At 40.7% G+C, this 26,880-nt stretch overlaps 1 protein-coding gene across 3 annotated transcripts in view; it reads left to right on the forward strand.

The window, feature by feature from the left end:
• Positions 1-345: 345 nt before the first annotated feature.
• Positions 346-26,880, forward strand: part of LOC100562246 (neuronal acetylcholine receptor subunit alpha-7) — a 208,657-nt gene continuing 182,122 nt past the window's right edge. Inside the window, exon 1 of one of the 3 annotated variants that reach the window (XM_008118694.3) lies at positions 346-477. Coding sequence is in view for 1 of the 3 variants with exons in the window: in XM_003226032.4 (XP_003226080.1) it covers positions 15,499-15,580 (82 nt within the window). In the remaining 2 variants the exon portion in view is untranslated. Of the gene's footprint in view, positions 478-14,968; positions 15,581-26,880 lie in introns of those variants that run through there. The other 2 variants (XM_003226032.4, XM_062974152.1) reach the window with 2 other exon arrangements.

Below are 26,880 nucleotides of genomic sequence, written 5' to 3' on the forward strand. Positions count from 1 at the left end.
AGAAAATGTGGTGCCTGAACTAGCCTTAGATATTCTCCAAGGTCCCAGACTAATCTTTAAAAAAAAAATCAAAGAAACCTTTGCCCCCAAATAGTCTGTTGATATGAAAAACCATAGCAAAGTGCAACAGTTTTGATCTTCTCCCAGGCCCAAAATCTACAAAAGTGTGTATATTAGGAAGAAGTCAAATGTGTATGTTGGGGGGAACCAAATGAAGGTCAAAGTGACATTGCACCATTTCTATTTTCACTTCAGAATGGTAGAGTGCCCTGGAGTGTGGAGTTAACTCTACTATTGGTCTCATCTATTCTTAGATCCCGTGGAATGTTATACTGACAATGCAAAACCTTTGCAGGTAGAAGACTACAAGTTTAAACTCAAGCATCTCTGGATCCTTTCTTGGTGGCATGGAAAAACTGTACCAGAGATCTTGAAGAACTGCTCCTTGGGAGAGTAGACATGGTTTTGAATATTACGGTAAGACTTAGAACAAACCCTGAGCTCATTTACTTCCTGCTCAGGGCAGAATCTAAAGTATCAGGTACAACCTCAATCTGCCTGACAGATGGATATCCAAGCCTCTGCTGAACTAAATCTAGTGAAGGCTAGAAGTGGGAAAGTATGGTATAGAGTTCCTTATTACTTACTTAGGCGATCCCTCATTGTCCAAGTATGATGGCCTTCTAAGTTCTTGAAAGACGCCTGTGTGTGAGTTTTTTTAATCACAGCAGATCAACAGACAGTCTTCACCAAACAAGGGTTCCAACCAGTGGCATGGCTAACATGGTAACAGTGGCTTCTCAATCTGTTGCAGCCTTCTTCCACCTTCACAGCCGTTGTAACATGTACCATGTTATCTTCCACCTGATCCACTGTTCAGGTCTTTGGATTGTGCTCAGTCTGGAACCTCCCCTGTGGTCCACCCTGGGAGTACATGACTCCAGTGGTTATGCCCACAGGTTCATGGGAACACGCAAGCCCCCTCACCATGACAAGGTGATAATTCATTGGGTAGCTTATTATGATGGATCTGAAATGGGTGGGCTCTGTAGGTTCTCCTAAATAATATTGTATTCCAGATCCTACCAATCCTAACATAGCCACTGGGGAGGAGTGCTGAAAGGTGTAGACTAATAACATCTGGAGAGCTTCATGATTCACACCCAAAATGTTCTTCAAATCATTTGATGGAAATTTGTTCTTTTAAATGGTAAATATGGATGTCCTTAGGCCAGATTCTGGGTTGGATGGCTTTCTTTGTTGTCATGTCTCTAACAGCTGATGTCCCCCATGGTGAGTTCCTCCTCCATATTATTTCCTTTGTCCCTTCATCTGCTCGTCAGTTTAGTTTTGCCTGCCCATCCTTGTCATGAACATTCTCTCCATATGGTCCCTTTCCCACTGTCACTTCAAGCTGTGCTGCTTGAAGGCTCCTTCAGCTTGTTTGCATATCTCTCTAGTTTCTGTGACTCTGATAAAGTCTTACATGACACTTACTTTCAGAAGCATCGGTTGCCTTTTGTAGGAGATCCTTTTAGGTCAGTGAAAGCAGTTGTCTTTCCTTTTCCAAGGGATGAAACTCGGTGACACATATTCCCATTCTCCTTCACAAGGTATATTCTGCTTGACATTGAGATTTGTATTTCCGCTTCCCAACAGGCTTTTCACATCATGTTTTGTCAGCTCTTACAGAAATGGCACTTGATGCGTTAACAGGCTGACACTTCATGTGACATGTTTCATAACAATTGTTTTGAATTCAAAATATTTTACATTTTCCGTAACAGCAGTCTGGGTTTGTTTTACTAAAATGTTGGGCATGAGAAATTGTCAGCTCCTGTGAGCCAACTATTGTCTGAGTAGGGCCAGCTCTGCCATTAGTGATACCATGGTCTATTATCACCATCGTTTTATTATTTAGAAATCTCATCTGGCCATGATAACACCTGCCTTGGTTATATTCTGTTTGGGTTACCGTAATGTGCTTTAGATGGCTTTTCTTTTGAAAAGTGCTTCAGCCCACAGAGCTGAAGCCAGATTGCTACCTGGAGCTGGCTCCAGGAAGCACAGAACTGCCTGTAGTAACAGCTCCATTGGCTGCCAGTGTATTTCCAGACATAATTCAAATTATTAGTTGTGAGCAGTAAAGATCTATAGTGCTTGAGTCCAAGCTTTTCGAAGGATCAAATCTCCCATTATGAGCTCATTAGAGCTTTAAGATTATCTGTCCTACCACCTTTGTATGCTCCTTTGCAGGGAATAGGGGATGAGGCCTACTCTGCGGCTGCTCCCAGATTATGAAATTCCCTCCCTAGGATGCCTTGCTTTTCTTTCTGTCAGCAAATTAAAATATTTTTATGACATTAGGCTTTTGAAAACCGACTGGCATGTTTTTATTGGAGTTTCATATAGCCTTCATTTGTATTGTCTTTAAATACAGTTGCCTTGAGTCGATGGAGAGAAAGGTTGGATATAAATGAATGAAATGACGACAACAAATAGTACTAGTCACAGAGACAAGAATGCACTAGTGGGATTTTCTGTCTCAGGCATCAAAATAACTTGACTAGCTGCTGGTTCTGTGTTAGCCTTGACTTATGTCTCTTCCTACTATACAAGTTGCGGTTAAACCCTTGTGCCGGCTGGAATACTGACCTGAAGGTTGGGTTGCTGAACTGAAGATTGCTGGTTTGAATCCATACGACGGGGTGAGCTCCCGTCTGTCAGGTCTGGCTTGTGGGGACATGAAAGAAGCCTTCCAGCAGGATGGAAACACATCCGGGCGTCCCCTGGGTAATGTCTCTGCAGATGACCAATTCTCACACAACAGAAGCGACTTGCAATATGTTCTCAAGTCTCTTCTGACATGATTAAAAATAAATAAATTGATACCGCTTTATCATTGCCAAAGCTTCATCCACTTGAATTCTGGGTTTTGTAGTTTGCAATGCTATATAGATATCTCAGTCAAATACCCCAGTTCACCAGACTACAAATCCCAGTGTTATCAAAACCCTGGAACCCCAAAACAGATCCCAATACCCACAACCCAGGGAGTGCCAAGACATGGCACTCTCAGGTGACCTTTCCCCTAGAAACCCAGTTCCAGGTGATCTTTAGCCAGAACCCACCTAGTTGCATAAAGCACATACATGCACATCAGGGCAAATCTCATCACCTCTTTCAGGCAGGAGACAAAATCCCTTCACAATAGCTCCATACACTTAAAACAGAATCCAGACTGAAGTTACACAACATCCAGCCTGACCCTCCTTCCATTAAAACTGTTCCAACACCCTTGCCACCCATTGTTAAGCCAGTTGAGTTCCATTGTCTCAGTCCAGCCAAACAGGAATGAGGCTAATAGCACCCATTAATTTGAAACTAACCATATTCCTTCCTTCATGCACCCATGAAAAGCAGAGCAAGAAACCGTTACAAGACCTCAGACCATTAATTTATTAATATTCCTGCCAGACCCAAGACCCAATCAGCAGCAGATAGTGCATCTTATCCAAGCAGCATATGGATCCTAGCTGGCCCCACATTGAGCCAATAAGCACTCGGGGTGGCAAAAGTCTTTTGTTTTGAACTGCTGCCAAAGTCCTAAAAACATTTATGTAAATTGTGAATAAAGCCCCTGTTCCTTTTACCTTCAACTTGTTCATGTCTCATTTGGTCTTTCGAGCTTGGCACGCTGGGTCTCCAAACCTGGTGGTAGTTAAAATCACCCATTACCAGGATTTCGTAAGACACAACTATGGCCGTTGAAATGGTATCAAAGTACTACAATTGTGTAGTGCAGTGGTTCTCAATCTTTGGTCCTCCAGGTGTTTTGGGCATCAGCTCCCTCAATTCTTAACAGCTGGTAAGATGACTCAGATTTCTGGGAGCTGAAATCCAAAATAATTGGAGGACCAAAGGTTGAGAACCACTGGTGTAGTGTGACAGTGTCCTGACTTGCAAAAGGCTCTTTCTGGTCTTTCATCGGCAGCAAAATTATTTAGGATACTCATCTACAAAAGGTGTTATCTATGGTATTTATGCATGTGTCCCAGCTCAGGCCCTATCTCTTTCTAGTCACTCTCTTCTGGGTAGAAATAATGTGGTTTTCCCCCCCAATGCATCCAATGTAATCAACTCTTTCAGCTGCTTCCAGCGAAAAAGCTTCAAATGTTACTTTTTTGGCAGCATGAGATAACCATCCAGCTTCACTCCATCCAATTGTAGTTTAGTGCTAGAGCACATAGTTTGAATCTCCAGGCAGAGCTAAACAAAAAGCTGTCCATCTGAACCTTAGAGAGAAGCTTCTGGCCACCAATGGGTTGGTAACTACACAATGTGTGGAAACTAACTTTATATGAGGGTGGGGCAAAAAGTTTTGCCCCCTGTGTCATAAAAAAGTTACAAATAAATATATAACAGCAGAAGTTGCTACAGATCATAGCCTGAACTATCCTCTACACCAAACTACTGTTTAACATAGTCGCCATCAATTAGTACACATTTGCACCATCATTTAACCCAGGCAACAAAACCATTTTGGAAAAATTCAGGGTTTTGCTTCATGACCCATGATTTTAAAGCTGTTTTAACATCATTCAAGTCATTGAATCTGAAACCACGTAGGTTGTCTTTTTAAAACCATATGCAGACAACAAATTTAATCTAACTTCCATAGTTTGGGAGTATTTTAGAGGCATCTGCCACTCCTATTTTTCATAGATTTTCTGTGCTTCCAGTTTAGATTATGAAAAATACCATGGGTTTAAGCAGAAGAATCAGGTGACTGCCATCTAAGTAGTACAGTGAATTTAAGGTAAAGGTAAAAGTTTTCCCCTGATGTTAAGTCTAGTTGTGTCCGACTCTGGGAGTTGGTGCTCATCTCAATTTCTAAGACGAAGAGCTGGCATTGTCCATAGACACCTCCAAGTTTATGTGGCCAACATTACTGCAAAGGAGCACCATTACCTTCCCTGTGGAGCGGTATCTATTGATATACTCACATTTGCATGTTTTTGAACTGCTAGGTTGGCAGAAGCTGGGACTAACAGCAGGAGCTCACCCCGCTCCTCGGATTTGAACCACTGACCTTTTGGTCAGCAGGTTCAGCAGCTCAGCGCTGTAACCCGCTGTGCCACCGGACACAGCGAATTTACTCTAGTCTTTATACTAACTAAACTGTAAAGGAGCAATCCAAAATGCTGGACCTATTTTGGGCATAAGGTTCAGCACTTTGGATAACTCCTTTAAATACCAGATTGAAACCCAGAGCAGATTTACTAGCCTATTAATATGAGAGCTACCAACCACTATTAGGTGTAATTATGATTATAATATGGACTTTAATCCCCTCCCCCCACTAACCAAAAGAGCATTTTAAAAATGTTCATCCCCTTACCATAAAAATTATTCTTTATCAACAATTACTGGAATCTCAGCCAGGAGTGTGAAATATCTGGCAAAATAACAGTGCCAGTTTTTCCAATCCTTATATTCACATTCAGTGTTTTGATACTGTCAACAAGAGGCCGGTTGATCTCTTAATCTTAATCTTCTGGGTCAATGCTCTAAAAAAAAAATATGAAAATGATGATTTATCTCTTTTCAGTATGTGGCTGTACATGCAGGGGCAGAGAGAGTAAAGTGTGAGAGAACTGAGATTATTTATAAAAGAAGAAGAAAAATAATTACACTGAATAAATTTAATTGCTGAGATGTCTCTATAGAAAATTAGAATTATAACCTTAATTATGATTACTGTTGGGTTCACATGAAGTCCCAGCATACCATGAAAAACTGGGGCTCTTTTGCCAATGCTTCTTTTGTGTTGTATCATGATGACAGTAGTTAGCTATTAAAATTAAATGGGAAAAGAGACGTCTGATTAGCTGGATTTTAAAAGGTCATGAGGCTGAACAACTCTATTAACACTCTTCCACTGTAATAAACAATCAAATCTGCTAACAGATTGCTTCAAACTGCTGACCTAGTCAAAGTGTAGGTTGGTTTTAATTAGACATCATTTCCTGTAAGGTATTAGAATATGGTGTCATTGCAGCTCCTTTCTATGAATGAGTTTTGCATGTCTGCAAGGGACAGTGTAGCTGATGGAGATCAGCAACTATTGACCCCTGGGCTAAATTCACCCCTTGGGAGTCAAAGTTCCACAATAGACAATTCAGAAGCAAAAGTGTAATATGGAAGCATGTTAAGTTGTTGTCATTTCGCATACTGACAAGCTCCTTCAGAGGTGGATGTCCCGGTTTCAGGAAGACAAGTCCCAGTGGCAAAGTCAAGTAGTTCAATGTCAATATCAGTAAAATTCACACACCCAACAGGCAGATCAGGACCTCAAAGCTTGAGGTCTTGTAAACAGAGCCACAGTAACAACAAACTCCCATTGGGGAATCAGGCAAGCCATGTGCAGGGGAGCAAAAGTCAAAGCCTGACAAGAGCCAAAGGTCATGCATGAGCAAAGCAAAACAAAACATGAGTTCAGGAATAATATAATTTATAATACACTTTATATTCCACTTTTCTTCCCTAGAGGACTCAGAGCAGATTACAGTATTTACATACATAGGCAAACGTTCAATGCCCTTACAATCACAGATACAGTGACACACACACACATAAACAAAGACAAGGCTTCTCCTTTCATTTCTGTCTTCTGGAGGCGATGCTCATCTCTCACTTCTTGGAGTTGCTTTTCTCCATTTTCAAGTTGAAGAGTGTTGTTACTTCCTGATCGTGTGGCCGCAAGATTGATTGGAGCATCTCTTGCCTTTTTCCTGCTTGAAGCGGTATCTATTTATCTACTCATGTTTGCATGTTTTCAAACTGCTAAGTTGGCAGGGAAGCTAGACCTGACAGAGGGGAGCTCATCCCATCTTGCGGATGTGAACCATCAACCTTCAGGTCAGCAGTTCAGCTAGCATAAGGGTTTAACCCATTGCACCACCGTGGCCCTCATAAATGCTCACAGACCACATGGGCACACCATTTTCATCAATTTTACATGTATAGACTCGTGTTCTCATCAATAATGATAATAATAATAATAATAATAATAATAATAATTATTATTATTATTATTATTATTATTATTATTATTATTATTATTATTATTATTTGTTACCCACCTCTCTTCATGGCTCGAGGTGGAGTGGAACACAGTTTCAACACATAGATGAAACACAATACAGTAAAGTCTCTCTTATCTGACATAAACGGACCAGCAGAATGTCGGATAAATGAAAATGTTGGCTAATGCAGAGTCTTCTACTATTACTCATCTGACACGGTGCTAGACACCTAGAATAACCCAGCAGGAAGTGCCTAGAGGTGGAAGAGGAGCATGAAAATCACAGAGGGAAGGAGGGAGGATGCTTTTGCTTCTGTCTTATCCAACACTCTTATCCGACCCCCTGTTTTCCTCCAGCATTTCCCCTTTAATTAAAAGAGTGCTCCCCAACTCTCTCTCCATCCCCAATAAGTGAAAAAGGCAGAACAAGGAGGAGGAGGAGGAGTATTGTATGTCGTTCTTGTTCACTGTGTAAAAGGCACAGAATGTTTGCCTTATATGTGTATACTGTAATCCTCTCTGAGTCCCTCTGGAGAGATAAGGCAGAATATAAATATATAAATAAAGTGTATTGTTGTTGTTGCTGTTGTTATGCAACAGTGAACTGTGCTTCTGTATTCTGCAATGGAAAACACTTCTGAATTTGTACATGGCACATTGTGCTTTAGACATTACATTAGTTCTTGATATGCACTGCTCAATGTTGCAATTATGTACATAGGTTGTATAGTCTTTGCTAGTATCTTTAAGCATGAGGACACTTAGCTAGACCTCACTGGGACACTGCCATCTGTATTACTGTTCCAAAAGTAGGCAGTATGGCCAAGCACACCTCTTTCTAGACGTTATTCCAGAATGTGGGCACTACCAACACACAAAAAAGGGACTTATCCTTCAAAGTCATTTGTCACACCTCCATCAGAAATCCTCAGTAGAGGAACAAAGATGACAAACAGTTCAGCGTGGGAGTAAGATGTCCTTAAAATGGTAACATTTCCTCATCCGAACTGTTGGCATAAACTTATCCTAACTTGAACTGCACAATAAAGAAGGACACAGATTTTATTTCCATTAGCAGATTGAACCAAAGCAGCTTTCACAGATCAGTTTAACATTAGAAGAACTGAACTGTAGGGAGTAGGCAGAGACTGCCAGAAGGTGCCTGCTGTGACTGTGGAAGAAGTCTGAAGCAAGTCATGTTCTGTGTTTAGGGATGTTTGTTCAACAGGCCAGGAAAGTTGTTGGCATGTTCACCATCAAAGCTTTGGATACGGGAAACAGTACACCTCCATATGATTGTGTTCAAACAACACTACTTTAAAAACAAATTCCTGGGAGACAGAGCAATATTGATCTTAAAGTAGAATAATAACTTCATTGAAATAGGCCTAGGATTGTTCTGGTCTTCAAGAAGGCAATGCAGATGCTAGTATGTTTACAATTTCTGTCTTGAACTCAGAACATTCAGTCAAACATTTGTCAACATTGAAATGCTATGAGTTTGTCTTTTAACTCGGCAATACACAATACAAGCAACAAAAAATGTAAAGAGAGAGTGAAAATGTAAAATAATACACCTCCAGGCCATCTAAGCAACTTTATATTGGCCTCTGCAGTATTTAATCTTAAATATATTTACTTGGAAGCAGACCCGATTGTACCCTGAATGTGCTATTCCAATTTACTTAGTTCTTTGGTATCCCTTTTTATAACCTGTATCATTATGAATAAGCATAAATAAGTATTATACAAAAGGCATTTCATTTAAATGTATGTCCCATTAATTCTTTTCATAATTTAAATTCTGTATGATTTGTGTGCAAAAAAATGATTAATGCGGCAAAGCCCTTTATATCTTTGCTGGCATGCACCAAGACTAAAGCTTGTACGTAATGCATTAGACATAACAGTGTTATCCGTTAACTTGTTATTTTGATCTTTTTGTCTTGTAAGGAGACAAAGAGAAAAAGAAGCAATGATTAGTAAACATTATGATGTCTTCCTCTGTAAGAAGTAATGGTTCCCTGCTATTTTTAAAAATTTTCTGGGGGGCTAAAATACTTTTGTGGGTAATTTTCATGCAAGTTTTAAGATTTTTTTAAAAAACCAAAGCAATGAGCAATGCTCCAAACAACTTAACAAACATTTTTTTAAAAAAAAATGTGCATGGTAACAAAGGGGACAGTATCGTGTAGTGATTTGGGTGTTGGCCTATGACTCTGGGGACCAGAGTTTGAATTTCTTCTAAACAAATCTTGGCAAAACAAATCCTCTGATGGGTTGTTGTAGCTTGGAAATGACTTGAAGCCACACAGCAACCACAAATTGTGTTTGTGTGTGCGATCCATACTATAATGAACAATATTCTCAAAGGAATGTTCTAAGCTCTGCCTAGGACACCGAACTAAAATTAATCTTAAAGGAAAGGCCCTTGTGAGGAACACATGTATTTCCTTGACTTGAATATGGGATAAACTATAAATGTGCACCAGTCTCCCACCCATTCACCAGTCTCCCACCTGTATTTCCAATAACTGGAATTCACTTCAAAACCTATGAGCAACCATCTCTGCTGAAATCATTTTTGCGTGGGATCCTTTGCCTCTGTAACAGAGGGTTACATTGTAGAATTAATGTGGTTTGACACCTCTTAACTGCTATGGTTTGATGGTATGGAATTGTGGGAGGTCTAGTTTCACAAAATCATGTCAAAGAGTGTTCCTGCCTGGCCAAACTACATGGCAATTAGAGTAGTATCAAACTGCATTAATTGTACAGTGTAGATTAATTCCTAGGGTATGTCTACACCAGGGGGTCCCTTCGAGGGCCAGATGAGGCCCTCGAAGGTCCAGCCAGGTTGCTAAACGGGGTTGGCTACAGGAAGCGGGAAATCCCCCTGTTGCAGCAGCTCCATTGGCTGACAGTCTGTTTCCAGGCAAAATTCAAAGTGCTGGTTATGATCTTTAAAGCCCTAAATTCTCTGTGTAGTCTGATGTGGTGGTTGTTAGAGTGGTCCAGCATTTCTGTGTTCTCAAATAATATGCTGTGTCCAGGTTGGTTCATCAAGTGCTCTGCTATGGCTGATTTCTATGGTTGAATCAGTCTGCAGTGCCTTTCCTGTTCCTTGATTTGTGTTTGGGCAATGCAGCGTTTGGTGGTCCCTATGTAGACTTGTCCACAGCTGCATGGTATACAGTAGACTCCTGCAGAGGTGAGAGGATCCCCCTTGTCCTTTGCTGAATGTAGCATTTGCTGGATTTGTTTGAAAATATGCAAATGTGAGTAGATCAATAGGTACTGCTCCAGCGGGAAGGTAACAACACTCCATGCAGTTATGCTGGCCACATGACCTTGGAGACGTCTACGGACAATGCTGGCCCTTCGGCTTAGAAATGGAGATGAGCACCAACCCCCGAGTCAGACACGACTGGACTTAATGTCAGGGGAAAACCTTAATCTTAAAAATGTAGACTTGTCCACAGCTGCATGGTATATGGTAGCCTCCTGCAGAGGTGAGGGGACCCCCCCTTGTCCTTTGTTGAATGTAGCATTTGTTGGATTTTCTTAGTGGGTCTGGAGATAGTTTGTAGGTTGTGTTTCTTCATCAGCTTCCCAATGCAGTTAATGGTTCCCTTGATGTATGGTAAGAACACTTTTCCTCTGGGTAGATCCTTGTCTTTCCTCTCGTGTCTTGTTCTTGGCCTTGCAGCTCTTCTTATGTCTGTGGTGGAGTATCCATTGGCCTGTAGAGCCTAGTTTAGGTGGTTCAGTTCACCTTGGAGGAGGTGGGCATCACAGATTATTTTTGCACGGTCATCTAGCAATGACAGTTTTCCTTCATTTTCTTTTCCATTATGAATTGGATGTTTGGTTGGATGCTTTTGAGATGGTCCAGGAACTTGTTTAGTTCTTCTCCATGGCTCCAATGGTGAATGTCTCACCACCATCTCCAACTACACAGAGAAACCATTGAAATCCATAAGCATGTGGACAATTTCAACAGAAAGGAGGAAACCATGAAAATGAACACAATCTGGCAACCAATATGCAAAAACTCTAAAATCAGGACAGTAAATAAAGAACAGCACTTTGAAAACAGGGGAATTCCGGACAGGAAACAATCAGGGACAGCTAACACCTCCCAACAAAGGATTCCCCCAGGCAGGAAGCAACCAGGCTTTGAAGCTGCAGGGCTATTCAGTGCTAATCAAGGTTATTAATTACAACATTCACACTTGGCTCCAACAGATAAGAATTTTTTCTTCCACCCTGGACCTTGCACAGATATATAAAGCCCACTTGACTAGTTTCCAACAGACCTCACAACCTCTGAGGATGCCTGTTGTAGATGTGGGCAAAACGTCAGGAGGGAATGCTTCTGGAACATGGCCATATATTCTAAAAACCTCACAGGAACCCAAATCTGCTGCTGCTGCTGTTGCTCCTTCTTCTCCCCCTCCTCCTCCTCCTCCTCCTCCTCTTCCCCTTCTTTGAAACACAGTAAGATGAATCCACAGCAGACACTCTGCTGGCTGTTGTATTGGATCACACAAACACTTCCCAAGTGTCTAGGACTGTGTGATGTATCAGGGAATAATGCCTGCAGATCCCAGTAAGGTGGCCTATTGCAGCTGGCAGGTGATCTTTAAATCCTCAGTTGTTTCTCCTCAATCCTGCAGTCACCTGGGATTGCAACATTGACAATCTATACTTTGTTTTTTAAAATGATCGTGAGGTCAGGAGTATTGTGCTAAAACTCTGTCTGAATTCGGAAGTCCCAGAGTAGCTTGACATGTTCATTCTCTGTAACTTTTTCTGGCTTGTGATCCCACCAGTTCTTTGTCGCAGGTAGATGATATTTGTGGCACAAGTTCCAATGAATTATTATTATTATTATTATTATTATTATTATTATTATTATTATTATTATTATTGTATGACACAGCAAACAATATAGATATGCTGGATTTCATATCACAAAATCACAAGTCGAACACTTCCCAAGTGTCCAGGACTGTGTGATGTATTTTCGGATGATGTGCGCAGATCCCAGTAGGGTGGCTTTTTGCAGCTGGCAGATCGTGATTTTGACAATGTCTATTGGCACGGCATCTTTTGGCACAGCACCCAATGTGCCAATCACCACCGGGACCACCTGCACTGGTTTCTGCAAGAGTCTTTGAAGTTCAATCTTGAGGTCCTGATAGCGGCTCAGTTTTTCCTGTTGTTTTTCATCAATGCGACTGTCACTTGGGATGGCAATGATCCAAACCTTTTTCTTTTCCACGACTGTGATGTCTGGTGTGTTGTGTTCCAGAACTTTGTCAGTCTGGATTCGGAAGTCCCACAGTATCTTTGCGTGCTCATTTTCCAATACTTTTGCAGGTTTGTGATCCCACCAGTTCTTTGCTGCTGGGAGGTGGTACTTGAGGCATAAGTTCCAATGAATCATTTGGGCCACATAGTTGTGCCTCTGTTTGTAGTCTGTCTGTGCAATTTTCTTACAGCAGCTGAGGATATGATCAATGGTTTTGTCGGTTTCCTTGCAGAGTCTGCATTTTGGGTCATCAGCTGATTTTTCGAACTTGGCCTTAATTGCATTTGTTCTGATGGCTTGCTCCTGGGCTGCAAGGATCAGGCCTTCTGTCTCCTTCTTCAGGGTCCCATTTGTCAGCCAGAGCCAGGTCTTCTCCTTATCAGCTTTTCCTTCAATTTTGTCAAGGAACTTTCCATGCAGTGTTTTGTTGTGCCAGCTGTCAGCTATAGTTTGTAGTGCAGTTTTCTTGTACTGTTTTTTTGTCTGCTGCGCTTTGAGGAGTTTCTGATTTTTGACTTCAATCAAAGCAGGTTCTTCACTTTGCTTGACATATTCTGCCAGGGCATGTTCTTCTTCTTTGACTGCTTGTTTTACTTGTAAGAGTCCTCTGCCCCCTGATCTTCTAGGCAGATATAGCCGGTCAACATCACTGCGAGGGTGCAGTGAGTGATGAATGGTCATGAGTTTTCTTGTTTTTCTGTCCAAATTGTCCGCCTGTGTCCAATTTATAATGCCAGCAGTATATCTTATGACAGGTATGGCCCAGGTGTTTATGGCCTTGATGGTGTTGCCTCCATTGAGCTTGCTTTTGAGAATTTTTCTGACCCTTTGTGTGTATTCTTTGCTGACCACAGTTTTCACATGTTCATGCTTGATGTTGTCCAGCTGTAATATGCCGAGATATTTATAGGTCTCTGGCTGGTGACACTTTATTGTTTGGCCATTGGGCATATTTATGCCATCATTTTCAATGATTTTTCCCTTCTTCAATGCCACTGTCGAACATTTGTCCAAACCAAACTCCATGTTGATATCAGTGCTAAAAATTCGGACAGTGTTGGTCAGAGACTGGATTTCAGTTTGCGTTTTCCCATATAGCTTCAGGTCATCCATGTACATCAAATGTGAAATTTTGTGGGAATTCTTACATGTTTGGTAGCCGAGATTTGTTTTTTGTAAGATTGTTGACAGAGGGATCATGGCAATAATGAAAAGCAGAGGGGACAATGAATCTCCCTGGAAAATTCCTCTCCTGATGTTGACAAGTCCATAGCTTTCATTTCCAACAAACAGTTCAGTTTTCCAGTGCTCCATCATGTTTTCAATGAAGGTGCCAACGTTTTTACTAATCCCGATGGCGTCCAGGCACTTGATGATCCAGCTGTGTGGGAGTGAGTCAAAGGCCTTTTTGTAGTCAATCCACGTCATGTGAAGATTAGCTTTTCGGCTCTTACAGTTCTCCAGAATCATTTTGTCAATCAATAACTGGTCTTTTGTGCCCCTGCTTTTCCGTTTGTTGCCTTTCTGTTCATCTGGCAAGATGTTTTTTTCTTCAAGATAGTCTTGAATTCTGTCAGCTATGATGCCAGTCAGTAGTTTAAACATAGTGGGCAGACACGTTATTGGCCTGTAGTTTCCTGGTGCTGCTCCTTTTGCTGGATCCTTTTGTATCAGGTATGTTCTTCCAGTTGTTAGCCATTCACTGATACTTCCTTTCTGCAGCATCTCATTGAATTGTTGGGCCATTTTTCCATGTAAACTAATCAGATGTTTGAGCCAAAATCCATGAAGTTGATCACTACCAGGCGATGTCCAGTTCTTGACTTTTTGCACTCGTTTGCTGATCCTTTCAGTTCTTATTTCCATCAGTTCCATTTTGTTCTGTGAGAATTTTCCTTCAAAGTCCTTTATCCACCCAGCGTTTTTTGTTGTAGTTTTTATTATTTTCCCAAAGTTCTTTCCAGAACTTCGTTGTTGCAGTTTTCTCTGGCTTTATGGTTACTGTGTCTGTTGCTTGGTTCAGACTCTGGTAGAACTGTCTTTGGTCTGATTGAAACAGTTGATTTTGTCTGTACTGGATGATTCTGGCTTCATACCTTTCCATTTTTCTGGCTGTTGCTGTAATTTGTTCTTTCACGATTTCCAAAGCTTCTTCAATTTTTCTGGTGTTTAGCCAGTACTTTCGGATCAGGTATTATTATTATTATTATTATTATTATTATTATTATTATTATTATTATTATTATTATTATTTCACTTGGCCTTCTGTGCCAAAGAGAACTAAACTACTACTCCTAGGATTCCATAGCATTGAGCCATGGCAGTTGAAGTAGTGTCAAACTGCATTCATTCCATAGTGTTTGGGGCAAGTCATCCAAAGGCAACAGGTGCAGAAGTTGGCTGTCAGTAACTGCCATTTCCAGGGAGACTTTTGACCATGTCTTTGGGAGGAAATGTGGTGCTTCTGTATGACTGGAACTAGAAGGGAAGGCAACAAGGAAAGGAAATGTGGGGGAAGCTTCTCCATGACATCTATCTATCCCTTTGGGGAGCCAGGTGCCTTCAATGTCCTCCAACGCCAACTTTCTCACGTCCCCTGTCTGCCATTCGAGGGGAAGGGCTGCGTGAGGTAAACGCGGTGTAATTTCCTGACGGATATTTGCGCTTGAGGCGATCTTATTATGACAAAGGCGGGGGAATGAGAGAGAGAGAGGACAACAAAGGAGGCGCCTCCTCCTCCTCCTCCTTTTCCTCCTCTTGGCAATCCCTGCCATGGCTTCGGACTCGTGTAGAAAACCCAGGCGGAGTTGGCTTTGAGTTGAAGAGTCACACAGAGAGGCAATGTGTGAGGAGGAGGCTGGGGAAGCAGCATCTCCGCGTCCGTTTGGGTTCCCAGTCTGGCGGTAGAGAAAAGCGCGGGGTGACGGAGGAAGCAAGCCACATTCATAGCCAGACACCACCACTTCGATGTAATTGGGACCAATGCGCCTTCCCTTCGGCTGGGCATCGCTGACAGGAGGCTGACAGGAGGAGTCGCTGACTCTTTCCTTCTCCCTGCTGTCTCGCCGCTGCTTCGGATTGTGCCTCCTCGACCATGCTCTCGTCAGAGAAGGGTCTGGGATTCGTCTACACTGGCTTGTACCTTTGGGCCTCCTTGTTCCTCTCCTTTTGGAAAGGTAAGGCTCTGGATGAGGAGGGTTTTGTGTCTGAAGGTGCCTTCTTGGATTCTCAATGCGCCTGGAAACTTTAAGGACGGGGAGTAGGGGAGAGACTGTGGTTGTTTCTCCAAAAACAACCATACATGCCAGGGACTCAGATAGGGCTGTGTCTAAACTGGTGATGCTCCCATTGCTCACCCTTGAAAATATGGAGCCTTGTTAAAAGGACAGGCAGGACACAAATTAGATACGAAATAGCTTCTGTAGGTTTGAAGTTTAATGCTTATGAAAGTAGGAACAGGGACATTTCTTCAGTGTGACTCCATCCATATAAGGTTGCTGTGATTTTCCCAGGCTGTATGACCATGTTCCAGAAGCATTCCCTCCTGACATTTCACCCACATCAATGGCAGGCATCCTGCTGGATGTGTTGTCAACGGCAATGCCTTTTTCAAATAACCTGGGCATCGTCAGGTACTAAAGATAGTATACATATAAAAATAGGATATCTATTCATCCCTCAGTCCTCAAAGATATACATTAGAGTCTCATCCAAAGGTAGTATATATATAAAAATAAGATATCCATTCATCCCTCAGTCCTCAAAGATATACAGTAGAGTCTCACTTATCCAAAGGTAGTATATATATATAAATAAGATATCCATTCATCCCTCAGTCCTCAAAGATATACAGTAGAGTCTCACTTATCCAAAGGTAGTATATATATATATATATATATATATATATATATAGTATATCTATTCATCCCTCAGTCCTCAAAGATATACAGTAGAGTCTCACTTATCCAAAGGTTATATATATATATATATATATATATATATATATATATATATATATATGATATCTATTCATCCCTCAGTCCTCAAAGATATACAGTAGAGTCTCACTTATCCAAAGGTAGTATATATATAAAAATAGGATATCTATTCACCCCTCAGTCCTCAAAGATATACAGTAGAGCAGGGGTCCCCAAACTAAGGCCCGGGGGCCGGATGCGGCCCTCCGAGGTCATTTACCTGGCCCCCGCCCTCAGTTGTATAATATAATATATTGTATATACATATAATATTGATAATAATATTATAATGTAATACAATATAACACTAATAATAATACCATATAATAATATTAATTATATATTCTATATTACATATAATATTACTAATAATATTATAGTATAGTGGTATCGTTCAATAAAGTAATATATAATGCTAATATTGTGTTATGCTAATAATATAATATATTGTATGTACATATAATTTTTAAGCCACTCTGAGTCCCCTTTGGGGTGAGAATGGTGTGATACAAATGTAGTAAATAAATGCAGTAAATAAATAAATAATAAATAAATACATTTTAGACTTAGGCTCGCCCAAAGTCTGAAATGACTTGAAGGCACACAACAACAACAACAACAACAACAACAACCCTAATTAACTTGACTATCTCATTGGCCAGAAGTAGAAGCACACTTCCCATTGAAATCCTGATAAATGTATGTTGGTTAAAATTATTTTTATTTTTAAATATTGTATTGTTCTTTCGTTGTTGTTGTTGTTGCTTTTGCACTACAAATAAGACATGTGCAGTGTGCATCAGAATTTGTTTGTATTTTTTTTTCAAATGATAATCCGGCCCCTCAACAGTCTGAAGGATTGTGGACCGGCCCTCGGCTTAAAAAGTTTGAGGACCCCTGCAGTAGAGTCTCACTTATCCAAAGGTAGTATATATATAAAAATAGGATAACCATTCATCCCTCAGTCCTCAAAGATATACAGTAGAGTCTCGCTTATCCAACCTTTGCTTATCCAACATTCTGTATTATTCAACGCAGTCTGCCTTTTAGTGGTCAATATTTTTGTAGTCAATGTTTTCAATACATTGCGATGTTTTGGTGCTAAATTCGTAAATACAGTAATTACTACATAACGTTACCATGCATTGAACAGCATTTTCAGTCAAATTGTTGTAAAACATGATGTTTCGGTGCTTAATTTGTAAAATCATAACATAATTTGATGTTTAATAGGCTTTTTCTTAACCCCTCCTTATTATCCAACATTTTCACTTATCCAACGTTCTGCCGGCCCATTTATGTTGGATAAGCGAGACTATACTGTATAATATTTGTCTGCATGTGTTGTCAAAGGCTTTCACAGCCAGAATCACTGGGTTGCTGTGAGTTTTATGGGCTGTCTGGCTGTGTTCCAGAAGCATTTTCTCCTGACGTTTCACCCACATCTATGGCAGGCATCTCCAGAGGTTGTGTTCTGTTGGTCATCAGGGTTCTGTGTGCCAAGTTTGGTCCAGATCCGTCATTGGTGTGGTTGAGAATGCTCTCTGGATGCTGGGTGAACTATAACTCCCACACGGGTGGGTTAGGCCCCACCTGAACATCTGCAGTAGGTTTATTTGATCACCAGTGTTCTGTGTGCCAAGTTTGGTCCGGATCTGTCGCTGGTGAGCTTCAGGGTACTGTCTGGATGAAATTGAAGGGGTTCAGAATATGTAACTCCACATATCTATCTATCTATCTATCTATCTATCTATCTATCTATCTATCTATCTATCTAGATATAGATATATACACACAATACATGTACATATATGCTCTCTGGATGCTGGGTGAACTATAACTCTCTCTCTCTCTCTCTCTCTCTATATATATATATATATAGAGAGAGAGAGAGAGAGAGAGAGAGAGAGGAGGGGGGGAGTTATAGTTCACCCAGCATCCAGAGAGCATATATGTACATGTATAAGGTAAAGGTAAAGGTTTCCCCTGACTATAAGTCCAGTCATGTCTGACTCTGGGGGTTGGTGCTCATCTCCATTTCTAAGCCGAGGAGCCGGCATTGTCCGTAGACACCTCCAAGGTCATGTGGCTGGCATGACTGCATGGAGAGCCGTTACCTTCCCACTGGAGCGGTACCTATTAATCTACTCACATTTGCATGTTTTCGAACTGCTAGGTTGGCAGGAGCTGGAGCTAACAGCGGGCACTCAAGCCGCTCCCGGGATTTGAACCTGGGACCTTTCGATCTGCAAGTTCAGCAGCTCAGCACTTTAACGCACTTCGCCACCTGGGCTCCATGTACATGTATATGTTTAAATATATATGTGTGTATAAATATCTATATCTATATTTCTTTGGATAGCATAGAGATAGATTAACACCCCTGTTTGGGTTTTTTTTGTTGTTGTCTGTACCCCTCTTCAGAAGACTTCACCACACTTTCTGTCCCTGTGATAATTTGGTTTTGAAACACTTGTTGTGGAGACAAGGATTTGTGAGAAAGCTTCACTTGAGACCCTTTCCCCCCTGATAACTCTTTCAGGAGTGAATTTCCCTTCCAAGGGAAAGATTTCTCTCACTTCCTGTTGTCTCAGACCCGTTCTCAACTAGGAGTTGTTTGTAAGTCAGATGTTTCTAACTTAGGAACTGCTTGTATCAATAATAGGAAGAAAAAAGCCTCTTATGGGTAGAAATATGCATTGTTCAATCTCCAACAGGAAAACGACATACTTATAGTCACAAAAATAACACTGTAAAGGTAAAGTTGCTTTCAAAGGCTTCCACAATTGCTTTATGGGACTTGGAGAAAAAAGATTAAAATATATGTTTCATTCTTTTTCCTCTTCCCAATGTATATTGTAAGACTCAAAAGATTTTTTTTTAAAAAGTAAGAGCATTAAAAAAGAAACCCAATTCACTTTGTAGCTGGTACAATGCTGGATTAAATCTTATATATTTCAGGCATGCCAAGTGGTCTAAATAAGTTTTGGCTTAACTTTGGTTGTTGGAAGAGGATAACAATCTATTATGTAAGAGAGACAGGTAAAAATGAATCGATAAATGTAATCCTATGATTTATAGTTACAATAAGACAGGAATGTGATAGAGCTTTTTAAAGTCATGGAATTATGACTGCCCTAAAATATATCTAGTAGGCCATAATAAACTTGGTAAAAAGCTTTGCAGGTAGGTATCCATGCAACACAGAGGGGTAAAACAGATCATGCAACATCACGCAACATCACGCAACACAGACGGAACTTAAGAAACTTGACTTATTTTTGAAGGAAAAAAACCTTATAAAAGTAGAATATATAGATTATATTCATATACTTCATTTGTTTTTAAATATATATATAGCATATTTCACGTTATCTCAAAAGCACTGAGAGAGAGAGGATGAACCTTTCCTGCTCCTAAGCTTTCTGCACACTGCTCAGTGGTTGGAGAAATTCCATGCACTAAGAACCTTGAAAATGAAAGAATGAGGGGGAAAACATGTGGGAAAAGCCCTGAACACATATTGTTACTCGTGCATAGTGTATCTTCAAATATTCAGCTGAACACAGAGAGGTAAGTAGTAGGGAAGATATGCATGAGCCCTCTAATGCTACCATGTTTCCCCGAAAATAAGACAGTGTCTTATATTAATTTTTGCTCCCAAAGATGTACTAGGTCTTATTTTCAGGGGATGTCTTATTTTTCCATGAAGAAGAATTCACATTTATTATTGAACAAAAAATGAACATTTATTATTTACTGTACAGTAGTTGTCATCACAAACCAGCATAACCAGACAAACTGTGAATCCTATCCAGAATTTCTTGTTACTACCAATATTCCCATGTACAACACTCCATGGTACGTACATGTACCTATCCTGCATGCTCTGGTGTTTTGTTTGACGGGCATGCTTCCAAACAAAAACTTTGCTAGGTCTTACTTTCGGGGGAGGCCTTATATTTAGCAATTCAGTAAAACCTCTACTAGGTCTTATTTTCTGGGGATGTCTTATTTTAGGGGAAACAGGGTAGGACAGAACCTTTCAACTGGACTGTGGAAGCATTGGGTAAAACATTGGTAGGATGTCCATTCATCCCTCAGTCCTCAAAGAGTCACATGTATAGCTTCCTTTTCTTACATTGGGTCATGCCTACGACCTTGGAAGAATGGTTGCTCAATGCTGTCAACTCTCTTCTTCTGTAAGATCCTGCAATGAGATTCATAGCTTCCTCAAATCTAATAGGTCGCTGTTGTTATCAGTGCTGACAGCTTAGTCACCTGCTGAAGCCCCCGGTGGTGTAGTGGGTTAAATCCTTGTGTCAGCAGGACTGCTGACCGACAGGTCAGTGGTTCGAATCCAGGGAGAGCGGGTGAGCTCCTTCTGTTAGCTCCAGTTCCCCATGCAGGGACATGAAAGAAGACTCCCACAAGGATGGTAAAAACGTCAAAACATCCAAGCGTCCCTAGGGCAATGTCCTTGCAGACGGCCAATTCTCTCACATCAGAAATGACTTGCAGTTTCTCAAGTTGCTCCTGACATGAAAAAAGTCACCTGAACGTATGAGTCACCTGTTTAGAGTTGTGATACCTAAAGAAATCTAGTCAGACCCATAAAAAGTATAAAGATCCCCAGCCAGGGTATGCTTCTTCCATCTATTTAAAGTGTGTGTGTGAGGGAGAGGGAGTATGTATGTACAGGTTTGGTCTAACATGATTTTGTATAAATACCCTGCAGCAATGCATGTGCTTGGCATCCAAGGCAAATTATTTTATCACCTGAACCAAAACCACCAATATGCCACCAATACCTTTTCCATCTCCAATAAAATGTACCAACAACAAATATCTATTAATTGTTGTTGCATTTTCACATACAAAAAAATTGTTGTCTGAGGCAGCTGCCACATTCTTCCTTATAGCAAGGCCTGAGATTCTACTTGAGAAAAGCCACAGTTTCAGCCTAGATTAGTGGTTCCCAACTTTCCTTTGTCCACTTGACCAGGGGCCACTTTGATCAGGAACTACTCTCCAACATTAGTACCAAAAGAATTATGAATAAGTTTTTGGTCAACTTTAGATTTGGTTTGGTTATTTGAGGCGCTGATTCAGAAAATTACATTGGATAGACTACATCAGTTCTAGAGCTGATGTGATCTATCCAATGCAATTTTCTGAATCAGCAACCCACATAACTCCAGGAACAGGCCTAAAAACGAAGACATAAATGGCTCTGCTCAGGGGGAGGGAGGAGGAGGAGAAGCAGCAGCCAGGAGGCTTGTTGTCATGCCTTCCTGGATAGTCAGCCTCTCCCCTCCTGATATACCTGTTACCTTGGCACTATAAGAGAGTTTCGTGAGACCAGTCACTCTCGTTGCAAAGGTGTAGTAACTGAGAGACAGCAGATCATATTTTAGTTCTTGGGGACCACTGGTGGTCCATGGGACACAGGTTGGGAACCACTGGCCTAGATTAATTCAGGAGGTCTCACCATCATGATTATTGACATTTATACACAGTGCTTTGACCTAAGTGCTTCAGGTTTTCCCTTCAGTGATCCGCTGTGGTTATAGTGATTTTTGGTACTTGTGAGTTCAGCCTCCAAACTATGCATATTTTCCTGGATTACTAATTTAAATGGGACTTACTCTCAGATGAATGGGTATGGGATCTTGGCCCAAGAAATTGTATAATGCCTGCTATCTGGCCTGTCTTCTGTCAGAGCATCAGATTTTGATGCAACAATGGTTCTTAATCTTTGTTTCGTAAGATGTTTGGAACCACAGCGGCCAGAAGCCTCAAACACATGGCCAGTGTTTTCAATTGTGAGAGCTGAATGTTGAAGTTCAAAACACCCAGGGAATCTAAAGCTGAGAATCAGTGAACAATATCAATGTTTTTAGTCCCTTGTTCAGTGGTGTCACCATGTCATATCCCATGAATCTCCTCCTATACTAGACCATTCCAAAATATCATAATTAAAATTCCAGAAAATTTGGCAAAAGCAAAAACAATAATGCTTGTATCATGTGTAGTCAAAACTGTGTGATTTGAAGCATTATTATAAGTGGTTGACAATGATAATTTTAAGCAGAGCATTAGAAGGTTCAAAAAGTAAATCAGCATAGAGCTTTAATCTTCTAGATATAGCAACATAATACATATAAGCAGGGCTTATGAAAAATGGTTTTTTTGGAGTTATGATTGCATGAATTTTATTATTATGGTCACAGATCAGGAGTATAAAACATTAAAAACAGAGGGTTTTTTTTAAGTGTTAACATTAAGATCAGAGATTAGAAACATTAAAAGTAGAAAGTAAATGATATGGAGTCGACCTACACGGTTTCATATATGACCTTCTAGAAATAGTAATATAATACATGCAAGCAGGGCTTATAAAATGGTTTCGTAGTTACGGTATATTTAACTACAGCGGTTTTACAAATAAATATGATAAATTTCAGCTGAAACACTGTACAATTGTTTATAGATAGTTATTTTGCTGTTACCCCTTCTGATGGTGTTACCCAATGTGGTCCACACACACCACTCCCTCCTTGTGACAGCATTGTCCTTGCTCATGAGTTGTGTGAACCATCGATGTTGAATAAACTTCAGACATAACTTGTAAAGTATCGTGAGCAATATTTGATGACATCTAAAGAAGGAAAGGAGCCCCGGTGGCGAAGTGTGTTAAAGCACTGAGCTGCTGAACTTGCAGACCGAAAGGTCACAGGTTCAAACCCCAGGAGCGGCATGAGCTTCTGCCAACTTAGCAGTTTGAAAACATGCCAATGTGAGTAGATCAATAGGTACCGCTCCGGCGGGAAGGTAACGGCGCTCCATGCAGTCATGCCGGCCACATGACCTTGGAGGTGTCTACGGACAATGCCGGCTCTTCAGCTCAGAAATGGAGATGAGCACCAACCCTCAGAGTCAGACATGACTGGACTTAATGTCAGGGGAAACCTTTACCTTTAAAGAAGGAAAATAAAGCTAATTCCATCTAAATTCAAGGAACAGAAAAAGCAAAACAAACTGTTTATGGATTTTATGTTAAAACATATTTTTTCATTCTTTCTATCCTCTCTCGTAATAATCAATTTCAGATAAAGGTTTTGTTTTATCTACATAATGCATTACATTATTGTGTGGTCTCTGACCAGTTTTTCCTTTAACAGTATCACATATAATAAATTAATCCCGCCATAAAACTTGATTATGTATACTATTGTGGGTAAAAACATTTGCTAGAGGCTCTTCTTTGAATCTCATCAGAGCTGTGAATTCATTGCATGATCATGATTTGCTGCCCCACCTCAATTCTGAAATGTAAGTTTTGAAATTCCACTGCTTTACACAATATTAAGCATTTTTGAGTTACATTAATATTATTTATGATAGCAATAACATATGCTATCCACATCTACCCAGAAGCAACTTGCACCACACTGAGTGGAATTTCCTACCAGGGAAGTGTGTAATACAATTGAATCCTACATTCTGGTTACATCTGATACACAGGTGAAATATTTGTGCAGGGCTCCACTATAGATATTTCAGGAAAATTACCACTAGTCCTCCTAGACATCTTCGGCACACAGATGATGTCATCAGTGCGTGCCAACTTCCAGAGCTTTCTTGGCAGCCTAGAGCCTTCTCAGTATACTATAGACTGGGCATAGCTCCATCCTGGAAATATCAACCATGGGGTAAAAAGGAAACACACACCCATGCCCTTCAGCAGTGTTGGTATTATTGCCATCCTTCAGATGGATTTTGGGCTATGACTCACCTCATCTTTCAGGAGCAAAACACAATTTTCTCAGTGATGCTCCAGAGATCCCAAAGACTTTGTTGTAAGTTGAATGTGCTAAATGTGTTTGTCAAATGTTTGGCTTGTAAGTTGTATGTGCTAAATGTGTTTGTCAAATGTTTTGGTACAGCCGTTAGGCTAATAAATAAAATGCACCTACTGTGTGAAAAACACACTTTATTGGTATTGTTGATGGCTTTCACGGCCAGAATCACTGAGGTGTTGTGTAGTTTCCAAGCCGTATGGTTGTGTTCTAGCAGCATTTTTCTCCTGACATTTTGCCTGCATCTGTGGCTGGCATCTTCTGAAGATGCCAGCCACAGATGCAGGTGAGACATTAGGAGAAAAATGCTACTAGAGCACGGACATACAGCCCAGAAACCACACAACACCTCACAAACTTTATCAGTTTTGAATGATACAGCAGAAGGCATATTGCAGAAAACATCTCAGCCCTACAGCATCTGTGTCCCAGGTTGCATCTACGCTATAGAATTAATGTATTGTGACACCACTTTAACTGCTATAGTATCACAGGAGCTGTAGTTTTACAAAGCCTTTAGTCTTCTCTGCCAAAGAGTGCTGGTCTCTGACTAAACTACAGCTCCCATGGCATTGGGCTATGGCAGTTAGTGGTGTCGGAGGCTGTATTGTAGATGCACCCTCAGAGTCCCCTGGAGGCATGTGGCAGAACTGGGCTTCTATGGCCACTTCCACACATCCATATAACCCAGGATCTCAAGGCAGAAAATCCTACAATATCTGCTTTGAACTGGGTTATCTGGATCCATACTGCCATATATTCCAGTTCAAAGCAGAAAATGTGGGGTTTTATTCATCTTAAGAAACTTAATTCTTCCCAAACTATATCATAACTGATAATTTGGATCTTAGTTGCTGATGGAAGATGGACTCCCGAAGTTCATGTATTACAGTCAGGGCCGTAGCCAGAAAAAAATTTCGGGAGGGGTTTTGAAAATTTCGGGGGGGGGGGGGGGTTGAACCCCTAGCACAGACCCCTCCCCGCTACAAACCTGTCAATATCTGCTTGAGATAGTGCCTGGAGAGACTCTTAATGTTTTGCATCTCATAGACTTAGCATGGGGATTTGGTTAACCAGTTAAAATTCATGAGTAAACGAGATTTTTTTTATAACTTGAAAAATTTGTGGAGGGGGGTTGAACCCCTAACCCCCCCCCCCCCTCGCTACAGGCCTGATTACAGTAGCAAATGAGATAAAACGAAAATGCACAAGAACCGTAGAAGCAGATTGCTTACAAATCTCAAGTGTATTGTAATTAATTTTTTCAGTATTCATAACCTCAGTTTAATTCTGATTGAACATTAATGAGAAATAGCTTTACTTTTTTTTGCAATCTGTGCGGTCTCACTGCTTAGGTGTATTTTATATAAAGGGCTAGTGGCATGTCCCAGTCTGATTTGTTAATGGCAACTATTTTGGTTACTTTGTGATAAGAAACTACAGTTTGTAACTCTAACAATAAATAAGTACTTTGTGGCTTTGAGTTATAACTGTAGCAAACTGCTGACTTAAAAGTAATCCTCAAAGGCATGTCTTTCCCTATATTATTCAAATCTTATTCAACGCCCAGGTGTTCTGAAGCAACTCTAATTCACCTTATGGCTGTGATGAAAGGTCCTTGAAAAAGGTGTAATTGTGAATTTCCAGTAAAATATAACTTTCCTCAGTCTCATCCTTTCATGTGCCATGAAGAGTGACCTGTACTGTTATTATTCCACCCCCCTGAAACTCTCCGTTTGGTTGGGAACACCCCAGTTAATACTCTGACATCCCATTTTTAAATATGTATTTTCAGACAGGAAACAATCGGGGCCAGATCACACCTCCCAACAAAGAATTCCCCCGGGCAGGAAGCAGCCAGGCTTGAAGCTGCAAGGCTATTTAATGCTTATCAAGCTGGCCAATGGCAACATTCACACTTGTCTTAGGCAAACAAGAGTTCTTTCTCCCACCCTGGACATCCCACAGATATATAAACCCCAACTTACTTAGTTTCCAACAGACCTCACAACGTCTGAGTATGCCTGCCATAGATGTGGGCAAAATGTCAGGAAAAGTGCGTCTGGAAAATGACCATACAGCTTGGAAAACTCACAGCAACCCAGTGATTCCAGCCATGAAAGCCTTTGACAACACATTGTATTTAAGATGTCCCAATTTTTTCCCCCTACTCCTCTCACTTCCCACTTTGTCCTTGACTTACTTCAATTGCTGCAACTGAGTTCAAAGTGCAAACATTATTGTACTTCATTGTATAGTAATTGCCACTGTATAATATTTACATCCTCATTTTTGGGTCCCAAAATGAGCTTCTTTCTTTTCCTTGGGTAAACATAACAAGTAGTTTTAAACAAAACCAAAAGCTGAGCTCTCCCTGCTCCCTTTCCCACTCAAATATAGTTCAAAGAAAGACAGCTTTCTTTTCACCCTCTTCATCTTCAAGAGAAACTTGCAAATACAAGGCACCAATTTTATTTCATCATATAATAGTCGCACTCCCTTTTTCCAACAAAAAAGGATAAAAGTATATGAGATGAAGTATGGTGTTTCCATTCAGCTAAACCAGGGGTCCTCAAACTTTTTAAGCCGAGGGCCGGTCCACAATCCTTCAGACTGTTGAGGGGCCGGATTATCATT

This window comes from Anolis carolinensis, chromosome 2 (genome assembly GCF_035594765.1).
Source record: "Anolis carolinensis isolate JA03-04 chromosome 2, rAnoCar3.1.pri, whole genome shotgun sequence".
Lineage (NCBI taxonomy): Eukaryota > Metazoa > Chordata > Lepidosauria > Squamata > Dactyloidae > Anolis > Anolis carolinensis.